Here is a 17,295-nt window from a genome sequence, read left to right as displayed (position 1 = left end):
GAGAGTGCTTTTGAGGGCAGCTCTAGGTTGAAGCTGTGTGTTGCAGCCAGACCTGCTTTTTTCACAATTCTAAAAAAAAAAAAAAATCAAAGCTCCTTATGAATAAAAGGAAAGTAAACCCAGCATATATCTGTTTTTCAGGTGGCATGTCACTGAATCCATACCTTTTCCCAAGATTTAAGGAAGAAGACGACATGGATTCCTCTTATACGGACAACTCTGGTCAAGGTAAGAACCAGGGGTGTTGTACAAAGTTACACATCATTACTTCATGACCATGAGATATAGACACACACCCATTAGCCAGGGCTCCACAAATCCCAGGCGCTAGGTTGAAGTGGTGACAAGAAGTTTTGTCCTGGCGCCCAAATGCTACCCGCATGCGCCAGCCCCCCTGCTATGTGTCAAGGGCTCCGCTTTCCCACCTGCGGGCCTGGAACCGGTATACCAGGTGTCGGCGGGGAGGGGAGCGAACCCATGTCCGCTCTCCTACCCTTCTAGTTATTGACCTGGAAGTGAGTTTCCGGTTCCCCATTGACAGTTTCCTCGGTAATCAAGGCCGGGAAAGATTGTAATGCAGTGCGATGTGCATTGCATTCCATTTAGTGGAGCAAAGGGGAGATGTACAGAGTCTTTTAGACCCTGGATGTCTCATTAAAGAGAACCTGTCACCAAAAAATCATCACGTAGGGGACTTTTTGTCCCCTATGTGATGAAAAATAAAAAAAAAAGTTAGTGATAGTAAAGTCTTATTTTTTTTTAAATACCATACATGTTATATTTTACCTGCTCTGCGCAGTTGGTTTTGTACAGAGCAGCCCCGAGCCTCCTCTTCTCAGATCCCTCTTCTGTGCCTCTGGCCCCTCCCTCCTGTTGAGTGTCCCCACAGCAAGCAGCTTGCTGTGGGGGTACCCGAGCTGAGTCACAGCTTCCTGTGTCCATTCAGACATGGAGCCGTGATATGACTCCTCCCCTTCTTTCTCCTGATTGGCTGGCTGACTTTCTTTGATCGCAGTGGGAGCCAATCACGTTGCCTTGCTGTCTCAACCAATGAGGGGTAGTCCATGGCAGCTGAGATACTCCTGCAAGATCGCTGGATAGAGATGGGCTCAGGTAAGTAATAGGGGGGCTGAGGGGGGGCTGCTGCACACAGAAGGATTTTTTTATCTTAATGCATTAAGATTAAAAAAAAAAACCTTCTGACTTTACAATCCCTTTATGGAAAATATATTTTTTTAATTGTAAAAAATAAAGTTACACACAAGCACAAAAATCCCCACCCCCCCCCCCCAAAAAAAAAAACAATTGAGGCCCATCCCACACCCACATATATGCATGTACAAGCGTAAATGCACACGGCAGGATGCCTACGTATCGCCGCGCACACCTAAATGAGAGCAATTATTCTTGCACCAGACCTCCTTAGTACGCTTAACTGATGACCTAAAGGGGGCTTTTAAAGTGCTTTTTTTTTTTTTTTTTTTCCCTAAAATTAACTTTTAATGTGTGTTTTTTTTTTTTTACCTTTTTGGTAATATCATGTGACATAGAAAATTAGAACTACCACAATTTTTATTCTGTGTGGTGTCTGCTTTCAGAAAATATATAATGTTTGGGGATTTTATGTAATCTTCAGGCCTAAAATGATTTTTTAATCGTGTGCAAAATGCGCAAAAAACGGTTCTGGCTGTGAAAGGGTTAAAGGATGAGTTTACCTTGGGAACATGTAACATGTTCTCCATGTAAGATTTGTTAGTTAAAAAAAACAAAACTGGCTCCTAACTTTTTTAACTGGCTCCTAGATTCAAAGCAAATTTGTTGAACCCTGCCCTTAACAACCATTGCCAGGCACCTGGCAGGAACTTTTGTTTTCTGATGCCAGGGGTGGGGAAAGGAAGCGCTGTAAAGCTGGGTTAAATTCAGGAGGTTCAGGTTTCATGTATTGGCGCTGTGGTTGTATAGAAGCCGAGCTTCTGTACAACCACCCTGTTGGATTTTCCCTGATCGATCCGTGCCACAGGTTATAGCCTGCTATGGTGATCATTGTATTCGGATAGTACTGAAGTCATTGCAGTGTACAGACCATAGCCATTCACTTTCAGCTGTCAATCCCAGCAGCAGGAGTCTGTAGATTCCTGCCGCTAAGATTCGCACCGTGGCTAAATGCACGTATGAACGCACCGCACCCTTAACCACTTAAGCCCCGGAAGATTTTACCCCCTTCCTGACCAGGGGGTATTTTGCGATTCGGCACTGCGTAAATTTAATGGACAATTGTACCCAAATTAATTTAACGTCCTTTTTTTCCGCACAAAAAGAGCTTCCTTTTGATGGTATTTGATCACCTGTGCGATTTTTTTTTTTTTTTTTTTTTTTTTTTTTTTTTTTTTTTTTTTTTTTTTTTTTTTTTTTGATCATGCGCTATAAACAAAAAAAGAGTGACAATTTTGCAAAAATAACAATATTTTTCACATTTTTTTTATATGCAATTCCCCCAAAAAAATCAAAATTTGTTTAAATTTTTGGTCAATTTGTTTTCTGCTACCTATGTTTGGTACAAAAAAAATCTTAATAAGCGTATTTTGATTGGTTTGCGCAAAAGTTATTGCGTTTACTAACTAAGGGAAAGATTTTTGTTGTTTTTTTTAACGAGTAATGCGAGTAATGGCGGCGATCTGCGATTTTTTTTTTTTTTTTTTTTTTTTTTTTTGCCGTACTGCGACATTACGGCGGACAGATCGGACCCTTGACTGACATTTTTGACACTTTTGGGGGTACCATTGACATTACTACAGTAATCAGTGCTATACATATGCACTGTTACTGTAAAAATGACACTGGGAGGGAAGGGGTTTACTTTATTGGAGAGGGAGGGGTTAAGTGTGTCACTAGGGGCGTGCTTCTAATTGTCATTGGATGTGGCTGTGTGTGTAACATACATACGGTAGCAGGACCGAGTGATCTGTGCTTTTACACAGGGGAGAATGACAGGCGGCTGTGTTTACATTAGCCGCCTGCCTTTCTCCCTCTCTACCCAACGATCGCGAGTGACCGGCGGACATCGGGTCCGCCGGTCACACACGCCGGCTTCTTCGGGTACGAGCGGGGGCGGGAGCGCGCCTCCGGCGGCGTGCGCTCGCCCCCTATTCGCTCCCAGGCTAGTGACGTACTGGTACGTCACTTTGCCTGGGAGGGGCTGACCGCCGCCGTATATATTCGGGTGGCGGTCGGCAAGTGGTTAAAGATACTCATTTAATACAAGAAAATTAAAGCAGTAGTTTACCGCTTTTTGACACTTTTACCTACAGGTAAGCCTATAATAAGGCTTACCTGTAGGTACAATTAATATCTCCTAAACCGGCACGGTTTAGGAGATATTTGCAGTGCATGCAGCCGCTCACGCGAGCGGCGCATGCGCTCTGAAGGTCCGGGGGGACCTTCAGTTTTCCTTGCCGGGAGATTGCCGGAAAATCACTCCCGCGCGCCAATCACAGCGCCGGAGCCGCCGAACCCGGAAGAGACGGCGAGGGATCATGGCAGTGCCCGCAGCGATGTCCGGGGGTCCGTGTCATTGTTTCGTTCTAAGGTAAGTAATACATAATCAGCTAGTATGCGATGCATACTAGCTGATTATGCCTTTGTCTTGCAGGTTTTTTTTTTTTTTTTTTTTCGGGTTTACAACCTCTTTAAGAGTTGAACTGCATACTGGGGCAAAGCCTTCCTAATCAGGGCTTTTGTCTTCATTTTACAAAACCTTTATGTGGTTTACATTCAAACAATAACATTTATGTAAAATTTAGATACAGAGATCATGCATAGAAGGGATTTAACCACTTCAGCCCCAGGAGGTTTACCCCCCTTTATGACCAGGCAATTTTTTGTGATACGGCACTGTTACTTTAACTTAAAAATGCGCAGGGGTGCGACACCGTACCCAAAAAAAATTGATGTCCCTTTTTTCCCCACAAATAGAGCTTTCTTTTGGTGGTATTTGATTACTTTTGCATTATTAATTTTTTGCGCTATAAACAAAAAAAGAGCGTCAATTTTGAAAAATATGCTATAAAAATGACCCAATAAAAAAATGTATATCCCATTTCTTAATTTCTTCATCATTTTAGGCCAATATGTATTCTGCCACATATTTTTGGTAAACAGAATTCCCAATAAGCGTATATTGATTATTTTGGGCAAAAGTTATAGTGTCTACAAACTATGGGATAGATTTATTGAATTTGTATTTATTTATTTATTTATTTTTTACTAGTAATGGCGACCGATCAGTGATTTTTAGCGGGACTGCGTCAATGCGGCGGACAAATCTGACACTAAGGCGCCTTTCACATGGGCGGTCCGTATGTCCGTTTTTCATCCCATTTTTTTTTGCGGATGAAAAACGGACGTAATGCATGTCAATTGGATTGCGGATGTCAGCGGATGACCATCCGCTGACATCCGATTTTCGTCCTTTCTGATCAGTTCCGTTTTTTGGAACAGAACAGAACCCTATTTTTTCTTCCGTTTAAAAAAAAACGGTATGGACGCAAAAACAGATGTCAGCGGTGTCATCCGCTGACATCCGCAATCCCATTGACATGCATTATGTCCGTATATCATCCGCAAACAGATGGGATGATAAACAGACACAAGTGTCATCCGTGTCCGTAAAAAAAAAGTGCTGGAGTGGATCAAAAAACGGTCCGCCCTGTGTGAAAGAGACACTTTTGGGGACCAGTGACACTAATACAGTGATCAGTGTCAAAAAAAATTTGCACTGTCACTGTACTAATGGCCCTGGCAAGGAATTGGGTGCAGGGAAGGGGTTAACATCAGGGGCGATCAAAGGGTTAAATGTGTTTCTAGGGAGTGCTTTCTAACTGTGTGGGGGATGCTTTGATTGGGGAAAGACAGAGATTCCGTGTTCTTGCTTAGCAGGAACACAAGATCTCCGTTGTCTTCTCTCACAGAACGGTGGTCTGCCATGTTTACATAGGCAGACCACCATTCTGCCTCTCCTGCGAACGATCCACCGGACCTGCTGATTGGCTCACCGGTGACGTACGTCCCAGACCCAGTGCACGAAATCACGTACAGGTACGTGATTTCATGCAGAAGGTTGCCCTGCCACAGTATATCTTCACGGGGCAGTCTATAAAAGGTTAAAGCTGAACTCCAGCTTTTGATACACTTTATGTTAGAGGGGCAGCGAAGTATAAATTTTGGTACTGAAACCAAAAATTCAGGATGCACCTGGCCGAAACTGAAAATTCGTTTTTTTTTTTTTATAAAAAATATATTTTCATATATAATTGTATTATTCGACTTTTTAATATGAATTTAAATGAATGTGCATTTATTGTCGGCCATTATCGGCACCTTTTTAGTGCAAGCAAAGCTCAAGAAAAATGCATCCTTTTAAATCCTATGTATGGCTTTACATTGGTCCGCTGCGCTTCCATTGTGGTGTTAAAAATCCTGCTTTTTGGTCAGTTAAGAAAACGCACCTCTCCGTTTGAAAACGCAGTAAGAACCCATCAATAACGCACCCGTGTTGCGTTTTTGGTGCGGATTTTGAGTCGCGTGACCTTTGTAAAACACACCATTATTGGCACCGTCTTCTCTATCTGCAAAATGCAGAAAACACTATTTTTGCCGATATATTTCGGCTGCCGAAATTTCGGTGCATCTCTACTAAACAAGCTCTTCACTAACGTGAGGTCGCTGGATGTGCGTTCTAAACTGTATGTAGCTAAGGCCAGGTATAGCACACCGCACTGTGTTCCGGGTGCGAGCCGAGACTTCCTGTCTTATTTTCGGAACACAGTAGAGTCCGGGACCCCTCTGGCTGAGTCAGGGTATGAGACAGGCCAGCTTGGCCCAAGCAAACTATCAAAAGCTGCGGTCCCCAACCTTTTCAGTGCCGAGGACCGGTATCGTGTGGCCAATTTTTTTCAGGGGACTGGGCGGGGTTTGTGTCTTGGGCGGAGGGCAGGTGGGGGGGGGTTGTGGTTGGTGGCAATGGGGGCTGGGTGATATTGTTGCCACTCACTGATAGGGTTTCAACAGGATCTGTGCAGTCAAACCTCTTTGCTGTATTTACAGATCATTAGCAGAGAGGTTTGACTGACAGAAACCCTATCAGTGAGTGGATGGATCACTGCACAGAGCTCACGAGAGCACCTCAGATCACCAGGCTCCTGCATCCATGTGTTTGTCCCAGGGTGTTAGGAGGAGAGCAGCCGCCACTTATTGCCGGGGCAGAGCTTCACAGCAAACACATACAGGTCCCCTGCTGCTGACCAACAACAGCGGAGTTCTGCCTGGGTCTTGATTTGGCCGGGCTCTGAGTGGATGGTGTGGAGTGGCCTGACTGCAGGGTGTCTTCTGCATGGCCCATAATGAGATCTCCATGCTGCTGCTGTATCGCTAGAGGTCCAGGGTCTGCACTGTTGATTTGGTCTCCATCGCCATTTTGGGGTAGACCGGCTCTCGTGGAGGGGAAGAAACCACAAAAGGCAGGGCCCAGGCGGCAATAAAAGCGGCCGCTAATAGAGATCGAGCCGTCGCCAACTCCCCACCCCACGGCCTGGTCCCTAACAGGTCATGGCCCGGGGGACCCCTGATATAAAGTGTATCAAAAGCTGGCGTTCAGCTTTAATCATCTGTATACAGTGCATTGCGAAAGTATTCATCCCCCTTGAACTTTTCGACCTTTTGCCATATTTCAGGCTTCAAACATAAAGATATAAAACTGTAATTTTTTTTGAAGAATCAACAAGTGGGCCACAATCACGAAGTGGAACGAAATTTATTGGATATTTCAAGCTTTTTTAACAAATAAAAAAACTGAAAAATTGGGCGTGCAAAATTATTTAGCCCCCTTAAATTAATACTTTGTAGCGCCACCTTTTGCTGTGATTACAGCTGTAAGTCGCTTGGGGTATGTCTCTATCAGTTTTGCACATCAAGAGACTGAAATCTTTGCCCATTCCTCCTTGCAAAACAGCTCGAGTTCAGTGAGGTTGGATGGAGAGCGTTTGTGAACAGCAGTTTTCAGTTCTTTCCACAGATTCTCGATTGGATTCAGGTCTGGACTTTGACTTGGCCATTCTAACACCTGGATATGTTTATTTGTGAACCATTCCATTGTAGATTTTGCTTTATCTTTTGGATCATTGTCTTGTTGGAAGACAAATCTCCGTCTCATGCCCCGTACACACGTGCAGATTATCTGCAGACTTACCTTTTCTATGTAGTGCAAGGGCCTGCCGGATTGCATACAAATTGAAAGTGTTTAGGTTTGACCTCATATTATATGGTTTTGGTAAGTCTGCAGACAAAAGTCTGCAGATAATCTGCACGTGTGTATGGGGCATCAGTCTCAGGTCTTTTGCAGACTCCATCAGGTTTTCTTCCAGAATGGTCCTGTATTTGGCTCCATCCATCTTCCCATCAATTTTAACCATCTTCCCTGTCCCTGCTGAAGAAAAGCAGGCCCAAACCATGATGCTGCCACCACCATGTTTGACAGTGGGGATGGTGTGTTCAGGGTGATGAGCTGTGTTGCTTTTACGCCAAACATAACGTTTTGCATTGTTGCCAAAAAGTTGGATTTTGGTTTCATCTGACCAGAGCACCTTCTTCCACATGTTTGGTGTCTCCCAGGTGGCTTGTGGAAAACTTTAAACAACACTTTTTATGGATATCTTTAAGAAATGGCTTTCTTCTTGCCACTCTTCCATAAAGGCCAGATTTGTGCAGTATACGACTGATTGTTGTCCTATGGACAGAGTCTCCCACCTCAGCTGTAGATCTCTGCAGTTCATCCAGAGTGATCATGGGCCTCTTGGCTGCATCTCTGATCAGTCTTCTCCTTGTATGAGCTGAAAGTTTAGAGGGACGGCCAGGTCTTTGTAGATTTGCAGTGGTCTGATACTCCTTCCATTTCAATATTATCGCTTGCACAGTGCTCCTTGGGATGTTTAAAGCTTGGAAAATCTTTTTGTATCCAAATCCGGCTTTAAACTTCTCCACAACAGTATCTCGGACCTGCCTGGTGTGTTCCTTGTTCTTCATGATGCTCTCTGCGCTTTAAATGGACCTCTGAGACTATCACAGTGCAGGTGCATTTATACGGAGACTTGATTACACACAGGTGGATTCTACTTATCATCATTAGTCATTTAGGTCAACATTGGATCATTCAGAGATCCTCACTGAACTTCTGGAGAGAGTTTGCTGCACTGAAAGTAAAGGGGCTGAATAAATTTTGCACGCCCAATTTTTCAGTTTCAACGTTGGAGGTGATTTATTCTTCTTAAACAAATACACTTTTGCACACTGGGTACTGACTAGTAATCCAATGTTTCTCTTCTCCCTCAATTCCTCACAGTCAGCTAATGTCACCCCAGCGCTGAGGGAGAGGGGCACAGGAGGGTCAAATAAGGATGGTGTGGAAGCAACAGACATCCTCTTTATTAACCGCTTTAAGACCGGAAGGATTTGCCCCCTTAATGACCAGGCTCTATTTTGCGATTCGGCACTGGGTTACTTTAACGGACAATTGCGCGGTTGTGCGAAGCAGTACCCAAATAAAATTGACGTCCTTTTTTCCCCACAAATACAGCTTTCTTTTGGTGGTATTTGATCACCTGTGCGATTTTTAATTATTTTTTTATTTATTTTTTTGCGCTATAAACAAAAAAAGAGCAACAATTTTGAAAAAAAATATATATATTTTTCACATTCTGCTATCTAAATTTCCCCCCCAAAAAATTTCAAAATCAAAATTTTACATTTTAGGCCAATTTGTTTTACTTCCCATAAACTGCTAGTATGAACGAACCCTTTCAACAGACACTTGGATAGTAAAAGCGATGTAGCAAAACATGCTGGGGTGAAATGGGCAAAGTGACAGTATCTTCTAAGTCACCCTTTATGGCCATAGATGGATCGAATCTTGGCTGGTTTAACAGGGAAGGCTGAGAATTAATCTATGTATGGCCAGGCTAGTTGTACTGAAGTCAATCCATTGATTGACTTCAGTACAACCATCTTTTTGGATTTCTTTTCATCCAATCATTGCCGGCGGCTACAGCTGCCAGCAGTGATCATTCTGTTCTGCCGGCCGAGAAGACTCCCTATTGGCAAAATGCAATAACAATGCAGGAGGGTTTCCCCCATAAACACTGACTGTGTTGATGTGGGAATCATTCATAATCTATGGCCAGCTTTAGTCCATTGGTTTGCAAGTCTCAGTCAATAAACCTTTTGTTTCTTTGCACAGAGGTGTTTGTCCTATCTGATGGCCAGTTTCTGTATTTATTATGATTTTGTGTTTTTAGAGCTCTCCGCTTACTCTGATGTCTTTGATCATATTAAAACTGAAGATTCCAGCAATTCATATGGATCTGTGAGGGAGGAGGGAGACAAGATGCAAGGTATCACTAGCATGTGGTTTTATGTTGGTAAATCAACAAGTAAAAAAATAACCACTTCAGCTCCGGAAGATTTACCCCCCCCCTTCATGATCAGACCATTTTTCTCTTTCGCTCATTGACGAACACAGCTCCTGATCTTCTTAACCATTGGGTTATACTGCCCCCTACAGGAGTAGGACACTAGGCCGAAAAAAAAGTCTGAAGGCACTTATGGGCAGTCTCAGGGGGTATAATCCCCCTCTCTGCTATAGTTTTTTTTTCTGCCTAGTCAGGAGTAAGGACCTAGTTCCTTGCTGGGATCTCTGGTCCTGGCAATTTTTTTTTTTTTTTTTAGATAGAAATTTTTCTCCTGTTTTTTTTCCTGTGAGATCTACAATCAACTGCTGGACTGGGGAAGGGTTGGATAATCTAGATCCAGTGGTCGCCCCAGTCTGGCCATTGTGCGTGCACAGACCTTAGCTCCATGCTAGGTCGGCCGCGACATAGCCCCACCTGGCCTACAAGTTAAATGCCTTGCGAGGTCGCAGTTGACCGGGTCTTGGCCCTAGTCGCAGTGTTCCTCTTGGCCAACAGCCCCCCTATTTCGATGGAGAGGAGGTTCTGTCTGGAGCAGTGCGTGCCTGGTTCCCGGTATGGTGCGTAGCTGTCCCCCCCTCTCTCCCTGGAGGGTTTTGGGGTGAACGTGGGCCCCTCCTTGAGACGGTCGGACCCCCGGGTTCCCCTCCTTCCCATGTGGCACCCCCCTTCATCTGTTCCCCCATCCTACCCCCCCTCTGCTTTTATGCTGGGGCTGTGTGGGTGGTCTGGTCCACCTCCTGGGGTGGAAGCAGGGCGCCTTTTCTGGCGGGGTGCTGATCGGCTGTGTGTGGGGGGTTGTACCGGGTGGGGGCTCCTGCCAGGGCCCCCCTGCTCTGCCTGGGCCTTTCCTTGAGGCCTAGGGATCCCTCCTGGGTCCTGGGAGCCTTGTGGTGCTGCCATTTTCTTGAAGCCCTTGTGTGCTCAATGCATGGCGGCCATGTTTGTGTAGTCCGGTGGCCATTTTGCAGTGGTTTGCCATTGACAATTGGCGTGCAGATTGTCCTGGTGGCTGCGGGTGCCTGTTTCTGCTGGGTGATCGCTTGGTGACCGGGTGGTGCTGCCAGCGCGATGGGGGTTGTCCCTTTGCAGTGTTTTACACTTTTTGTAGTGTTCCCTTGGTGACTCATGGACTCTTTGGAGCACATCTCGCCACCTGATCCCCTCTCTAATGCTGCGGCCCTTTGGGTCCCAACCATCCATCGTTGCACTGTTGGCAGTCCTGAGGTCCTTTGTGTCCCGGGTGGAGGTGGCTTTTCGGGCGACAGGCTAGAGAAAAGTGCCCCCACCTTCCCCTGCCTCATCTGTCTCATCAGATCCTGAATCTGATTCGGCTCTAGTGGAAAACCTGGAATTCACCATACGAACTCTGAGGGAGTTCGGCTGGATTCTGAATTTTCAGAAGTCTGCTCTGGTTCCGTCCATAAAGCTGGACTATCTGGGTCTGACTCTACACTCGGCCTTAGCCAGAGTGCTCCTTCCTCTGGACAAACTCCAGAAATTGCAGGCTGCAATTAGTCTCCTGCTGTCCAGCAGATGATCATCCCTCCGGACTTGCATGCGGGTGCTGTGCCTGATGGTGTATACCTTCGAGGAGGTTCAGTTTGCACAGTCCCATATAAGGTCCCTGCAAAGGGAGATTCTTGCCAAATGGGACGACTGCGTAGTCTCTGGACAATGAGATCCGGCTGAGCCGGGGAACGAAGGAGTCCCTAATATGGTGGCTTCGTTCTCCGGCGCTTCAGCTGGGCAAATCCTTCCTCCCCTTGTATTGGACAGTGGTCACCACGGATGTGTGCCTGTCCGGCTGGGGAGGCGTCCTCAGCAAAAATTCTGCTTAGGGGCTCTGGACACTGGAAGAGCCCAGACTACCGATCAATGTCTTGGAACTCCAAGCGATCAGACTGTGCCAGGACCATTGGACAGATCGTCTTCAGGGATGTCCAGTGCGCATTCAATTGGACAATGCCAAGTCCGTGGCTTATGTCAATCACATGGGGGGCACAAGAAGTGTCCTGGTGGCTCTGGAGGTAGCCAGCATTCCAAGGTGGGCAGAACTGTTCGTTCCAGCACACTCCGCCGTACACATTCCCGGGGTGGAAAACTGGCAGGCGGATTACCTCAGTCGGCAGACGTTGGACCAAGGGGAGTGGTCCCTTTATCCGGAGGTGTTTCATGAGTTGTGTCTCCAGTGCGTCATCCCGAGTTGGATCTGTTGGCATCTCGGCTCAACAGAAAGGTGCAGAGGTTTGTGGCTCGGTCAGGGGATCCTCTAGCGGAGGCCACAGACACGTTGGTGGCCTCGTAGGGTCAGTATCCTCTGCTTCACGCCTTTCCTCCTCTCCAGCTTCTGCCAAGACTTCTACGCAGGATCGAGGCAGAAGGAATTCGGGTCATCTTAGTGGCTCAGGACTGGCCTCGCCGGGCTTGGTACGCTGATCTAGTGCGGCTGGTCGCCGACATTCCTTAGAAGCTTCCTCTGAGGGAGGATCTGCTGTCCCAAGGGCCGCTCTTCCATCCTGCTTTACAGTCGCTGGCTTTGGCTTGCATGGTGTGAGTCTCTTGGGGTTCATCCTCGCTTTCTCGGTGGCTTGGATCTTAACTTCCTTCAGGGGGGGATTGAGCAGAAACTGGCCTTGAGTACTATGAAGGGTCAGGTGTCAGAATTAGCTGTCTTCTTTCATCAGGCTTTGGCCGCATATTCCTTGGTGCGTATCTTTCATCATGGAGTTAGGCACTTGGCCCCTCCAGTGCGGTCTCCGTTGCCGCCTTAGGACCTCAATTTAGTGTTCTCAGTTCTCCAGAAGCCTCCTTTTGAGAATCGGGAGATTCACCTGCTTACACTGTCCCAGAAGGTGGCCTTCTTGGTGGCTATCACCTCTGTGCGCAGGGTGTCGGAGTTGGCAACGTTATCCTGTCATTCACCTTACTTGGTGGTTCACAGAGATAAGGTGGTTCTTCGTCCCTGTCCGTCCTTCTTCCTTCCAAAGGTTGTCTCTGATTTTCATTTGAATGAAGACATTGTGTTGCCTTCCCTGTGTCCCAGGCCGAAACATCCGAAGGAAATTGCTTTGCATGCCTTGGATGTGGTCCGGGCGATTAGGGTGTACCTGGAAGCTACGGAGTCTTTTAGGAAATCAGCCTCGCTATTTGTGCTTACAGACGGGCCTCGGAAAGCGTTGTCCATTTCCTCTGCAACCATTTCCAGATGGATCAGACAGACGGGTATTCAGGCCTATTCCATCAAGGGTCAGGTTCCTCCTTTGCCGTTCAAGGCGCACTCTACTCAGGTGCTCAGTGCCCCCTGGGCCTTCCGTCATTAGGCGTCAGTGACGCAGGTTTGCAAGGCGGCCACCTGGCCGTCGGTTCACACTTTCGCAAAGTTCTATAAAGCAGATGTGTTGGCATCTGCGGATGCTTCCTTTGGCCGCAAGGTTTTGCAGGCTGCTGTTTAGAGGACCTGGTCCTCTTTGAGGGTGTATTGTTTTTTTTTTTTTTTTCAGGTGAGCTCCAGTTGTGTTGGTTGAGCTTCTGTTTACCCGGTTGGCTATAGTTATCCTTGGGAATTTCTTTTTCGCTGTTCCCACACCTCATGTTTACACTGCTTTGGAACGCCCCAATGGTCAAGAAGATCAGGAGCTTTCATTTAATGAACAAAAGAGAAAATGGGAATTTTCACTTACCGTAAAATCCATTTCTCTGATGTTCATTGACATACACAGCACCCACTCCTTTGTGAAGTTGTAATTCTTCTGACAAAACTGATTACCTATAGCAGAAAAGGGGAGTATTACCCTCTGGGACTGCCCATAGGCGTAGTCAGACTTGTTTTTTTTTTTCTGCCTAGTGTCCTACTCCTGTAGTGGGTAGTATAACCCAATGGTTAAGATGATCAGGAGCTGTGTCCGTCAATTAACATCGGAGAAATGGATTTTATGGCGAGTCAAGGCACTGCGTTACTGTAACTGAAAATTGCGCGGTTTTCAGTGAGCAGCTTCAGTGGGGCGGTGGATAGAGTCAGTAGGACAGAGATTGGTGCCTGTGGGTCAGTGGACGGTGTTGGTAGATTTTTTTATTTTTTTTTTTACACTTTGCATTTGTTTCATTTTTTTTTTTTTTTAAGTATTTTTAGAATGTTTTTAAAAAGCTTTGTTGGGGGGCTTTGGTGAAATATCACGTGTCTAAACAGACCCCTGATGTCTCTGGTTTGAGACCATGAAAGGGACCAAGGACAGAGATTCCCCAGTCCCTTTCTGTGCAGCCTTAGTAAATGAATGTGCAGTGCTCTGTGCTGAGCAGCTTCCCATTCATTCATAAACCGAGTTTACTATGCTTCAATTATGAATGAACGCTCACTGTTCATTCAGAAAAGGAAGATGCCGGTAAATGACATCTTGTGCAGGCAGCAGCAGCTGGTGGGAGAGGAGAGGAGAGAAGGTGGCCGCACGGTTGGGTGGTGGGTAGCATGTGGAATCTGCGCTGCACAGGGGTGATAAAGGTGTGCCCAGGCACACTCGCACACCCCCCTGTGCACGCCTATGCTTGGGCTGAAATTACTCTGATTTCACTTCACACTTTAGGCTGCATTCACATGTCAGCGTATGATCGCGGGCAGAACCGCCGCGGTTCCGCCCACGATTCGGAGATTTATTGCAAATCGCGGGACGCCTAGCGTTGCCCGTTGATTTGCAATAGCCCCCCAAACGCCGAGCGATGTTGCCGCGATTTACGCCTGCCGAATCGCGGCAACATCGCGCAAACAAAATCGCGGGACGCAATACGCTCCAAAGAAGCTCTTGTACTTTTTTGGAGCGTATTGCGTCCCGCGATTTTGTTTGCGCGATGTTGCCGCGATTCGGCGGGCGTAAATCGCGGCAACATCGCTCGGCGTTTGGGGGGCTATTGCAAATCAACGGGCAACGCTAGGCGTCCCGCGATTTGCAATAAATCTCCGAATCGCGGGCGGAACCACGGCGGTTCTGCCCGCGATCATACGCTGACATGTGAATGCAGCCTTAGCTTCTTATAATGTGCATTAGGCCCCTTTCACACTTGTATGACTTCAAAGTTGCACCGACTTTGGAGTGCAACTTTGGTGCAACTTTGATGCATCTTTGACGCAACTTTGGATGGGTGCAACATGGATACGACTTTGGCTTTGACCAGTTTTAATGGACAACTGTTGCACACAAGTTGCCTAGTATAACAATTTGGTATGACTTTCATGCAACTTCTGAGGGTTAACATTAAAGTCTATGGCCCTGAAGTTGCATGAAAGCTGCAGAAAGTCAGACAGAGATCTCCTCATTTCCTGGCTGGAGGACATCCAGCATCATCTAGCTCTTTCCTCTTCAGCCTGACTGTCCCTGGACTGCTTTCATTGGATTTCCGTTCTTTCAATCATGAAGGCTCAGCATCTCTAGGGTGGTCTGCTGCGTCAACAGTTTCAAAAACACATTCAAAGTAAAAAAACATTTCCTAGCTCGCTGTTCTTAGTCTTCAGCATTAAATAAAAATGATTATGATGTATTGAAATGCTACTTTAACATCTTCCCTTCTTACATCTGGTGTTTAAATTATGTAAAGACAGTATTTTTTTATTTTTATTTGTAATAGAAGAAAACATTTTCACCTCTTATTCAATCTTGTATTCTTTAGGTGATTTGGTATATAACCCGGATACTTTGCTTTGGATTAAGCGGGTTGATGAAGCAGAAATAACAACTGATGATGACTCAGAAGCAAAAGGTATGTAGGAAAGGAGTCAAATTTGCAGTGTTCTGTGGATTCTAAACTGAATGCAGCTATGTGGCATGCTGAAGCTTGTCTCAAGTCTGGATCACCAAGGCTTATATAAGTGCTGCAACCTGCTGAAAGCCCACTGAAGCCTTCTAATCACTTGTTTAACCACTTTAAGACTGGAAGGTTTTGCCCCCTTCCTGACCAGGCTCTATTTTGCGATTTGGCACTGCGTTTCTTTAACTGACAATTGCGCAGCCGTGCGACGCTGTACTCAAAAAAAAAATTGATGTCCTTTTTTTCCCCACAAATAGAGCTTTCTTTTGGTGGTATTTGATCACCTAAGCTTTTTTTTTTTTTTTTTTTTTTTTGCGCTGTAACGAGGAGCGACAATTTTGAAAAAAAAACATTCCCCCCCAAAAAAAAGTAAAAATCAAAATTTTTTAACATTTTAGGCCAATTTGTTTTCTGCTACATATGTTTGTACAAAAAAATCGCAATAAGCGTATTTTGATTGCTTTGCGCAAAAGTTATCACGTCTACTATTTATGGGAAATTTTTTTATGTCATTTGTATTGTGTTTTTTTTTTACTAGTAATGGCGGCGATCTGCAATTTTTTTTTTTTTTTTTTTTTTTTTTTTGCGGGACTGGGACATTGCGGCGTACAGATTGGACCCCTGACTGACATTTTTGACACACTTGGGGGGACCAGTGACATCACTACAGTAATCAGTGCTATAAATATGCACTGTTACTGTAATAATGACACTGGCAGGGAAGGGGTTAACACTGTGGGTGATCAAGGGGTTAAATGTGAGCCTAGGGGAGTGATTCTATCTGTGGGGGGGGGGGGGGGCGTGGCTTCTGAAATGACCATAGAGAAATGGGATCCTATATAGAAGGATCACAGGGACTCTATGATTATTCCAGGGAGAAGAACGGTCAGCTGTGTTTACAACAGCTGACCGTTCTTCTCTGTCAGCGGGGAGCGATCGTGGGTGTCAGGTGGCAATCGGAGCCTCCTGACACATGCATCGGCTTCCCCACTGACGAGCAGGGGAGGGAGCGCGCCGGCGGCGGCGCACGCTCGCCTCCTGAGAGCGAGTGACGTATACCTACGTTGCTTTGCCCAGGAGCGGCTGCCTGCCGCAGTAAATCTGCGGTGGACGGTCGGTAACTGGTTATTATTATTATTGATGTGAAAGTGGAATTCCAGGATCTTCCGTTGACGAGCGGGGGCAGGAGCGCGGCGTCGGCAGCGCACACTTGCCCCCTAGCCTCCTGAGAGCGAGTGCCGTACATGTACGGCGATTCGCCTGGGAGCAGCTGCGCGGTGGGCGGTCGTTAACCGGTTAAGAGACAGCCATTACTCTTGTGAAGGTATGATGTGTTCAATATATCCTGACTGGTGCTGAAACATTCTTTAACCTCTTCTGGACCACCCCACACATCTATACTGCGGCAGGTCGGCTCTCCTGCGCGAAATCACATATCTGTACGTGCTTTCGTGCAATGGGTCTGGGGCCCACGCCGCTGGCAACCCACTCCCTCTGATTGGACACAGCGAGAGCCAATCAGCGGGTCCGGCGGCCCCGATGTTCGCTGATACCTCGTGATCATTCGGGAGAGAGGCAGAGCGGTGGTCTGCCTATGTAAACAAGGCAGACCGCCGTTCTGTGAGAGGGGAAGATGGAGATCTTGTGTTTCTGCTAAGCAGGAACACAGATCTTTGTCTTCACCCCCCCACCCCCCCACCAGTCAAAGCACATCCTACACAGTTAGTAAGCACTCCCAGGGAACACATTTGACCCTTTGATCACCCCTGATGTTTACCCCTTTCCTGCCAGTGTCATTAGTGACAGTGCATATTTTTAGCACTGATCACTGTGTTAGTGTCACTGGTCCCCCCCCCCCCCCCAAAAAAAAGTGTCAAAAGTGTAAGTTAGTGTCCAATTTCTCCGCCGCAATGTCACAGTCCCACTAAATATCACTGATTGCCGCCATTACTAGTAAAAAATAAATAAATATATCAAAATTCCA

At 46.3% G+C, this 17,295-nt stretch overlaps 1 protein-coding gene across 3 annotated transcripts in view; it reads left to right on the top strand.

Moving 5' to 3' along the window:
• LOC309559330 (uncharacterized protein) overlaps positions 1–17,295 on the top strand; it is a 40,394-nt gene that overhangs the window by 7,853 nt on the left and 15,246 nt on the right. For 2 of the 3 annotated variants that reach the window (XM_082262560.1, XM_082262559.1), the window contains exons 2-4: positions 142–228; positions 9,345–9,440; positions 15,174–15,263. In XM_082262560.1, the coding sequence (XP_082118686.1) occupies positions 147–228; positions 9,345–9,440; positions 15,174–15,263 (268 nt within the window). In that variant the 5' untranslated portion in view covers positions 142–146. The remainder of the gene's footprint in view (positions 1–141; positions 229–9,344; positions 9,441–15,173; positions 15,264–17,295) is intronic. The other variant, XM_082262561.1, reaches the window with a different exon arrangement.

The sequence above is a fragment of the Pelophylax lessonae genome, assembly GCF_965119305.1.
Source record: "Pelophylax lessonae genome assembly, chromosome: 7".
NCBI classification, from domain to species: Eukaryota; Metazoa; Chordata; class Amphibia; order Anura; family Ranidae; genus Pelophylax; species Pelophylax lessonae.
The sequence above is the reverse complement of the archived record's forward strand: the minus strand, read 5'-3'. Positions and strand labels throughout refer to the sequence as shown.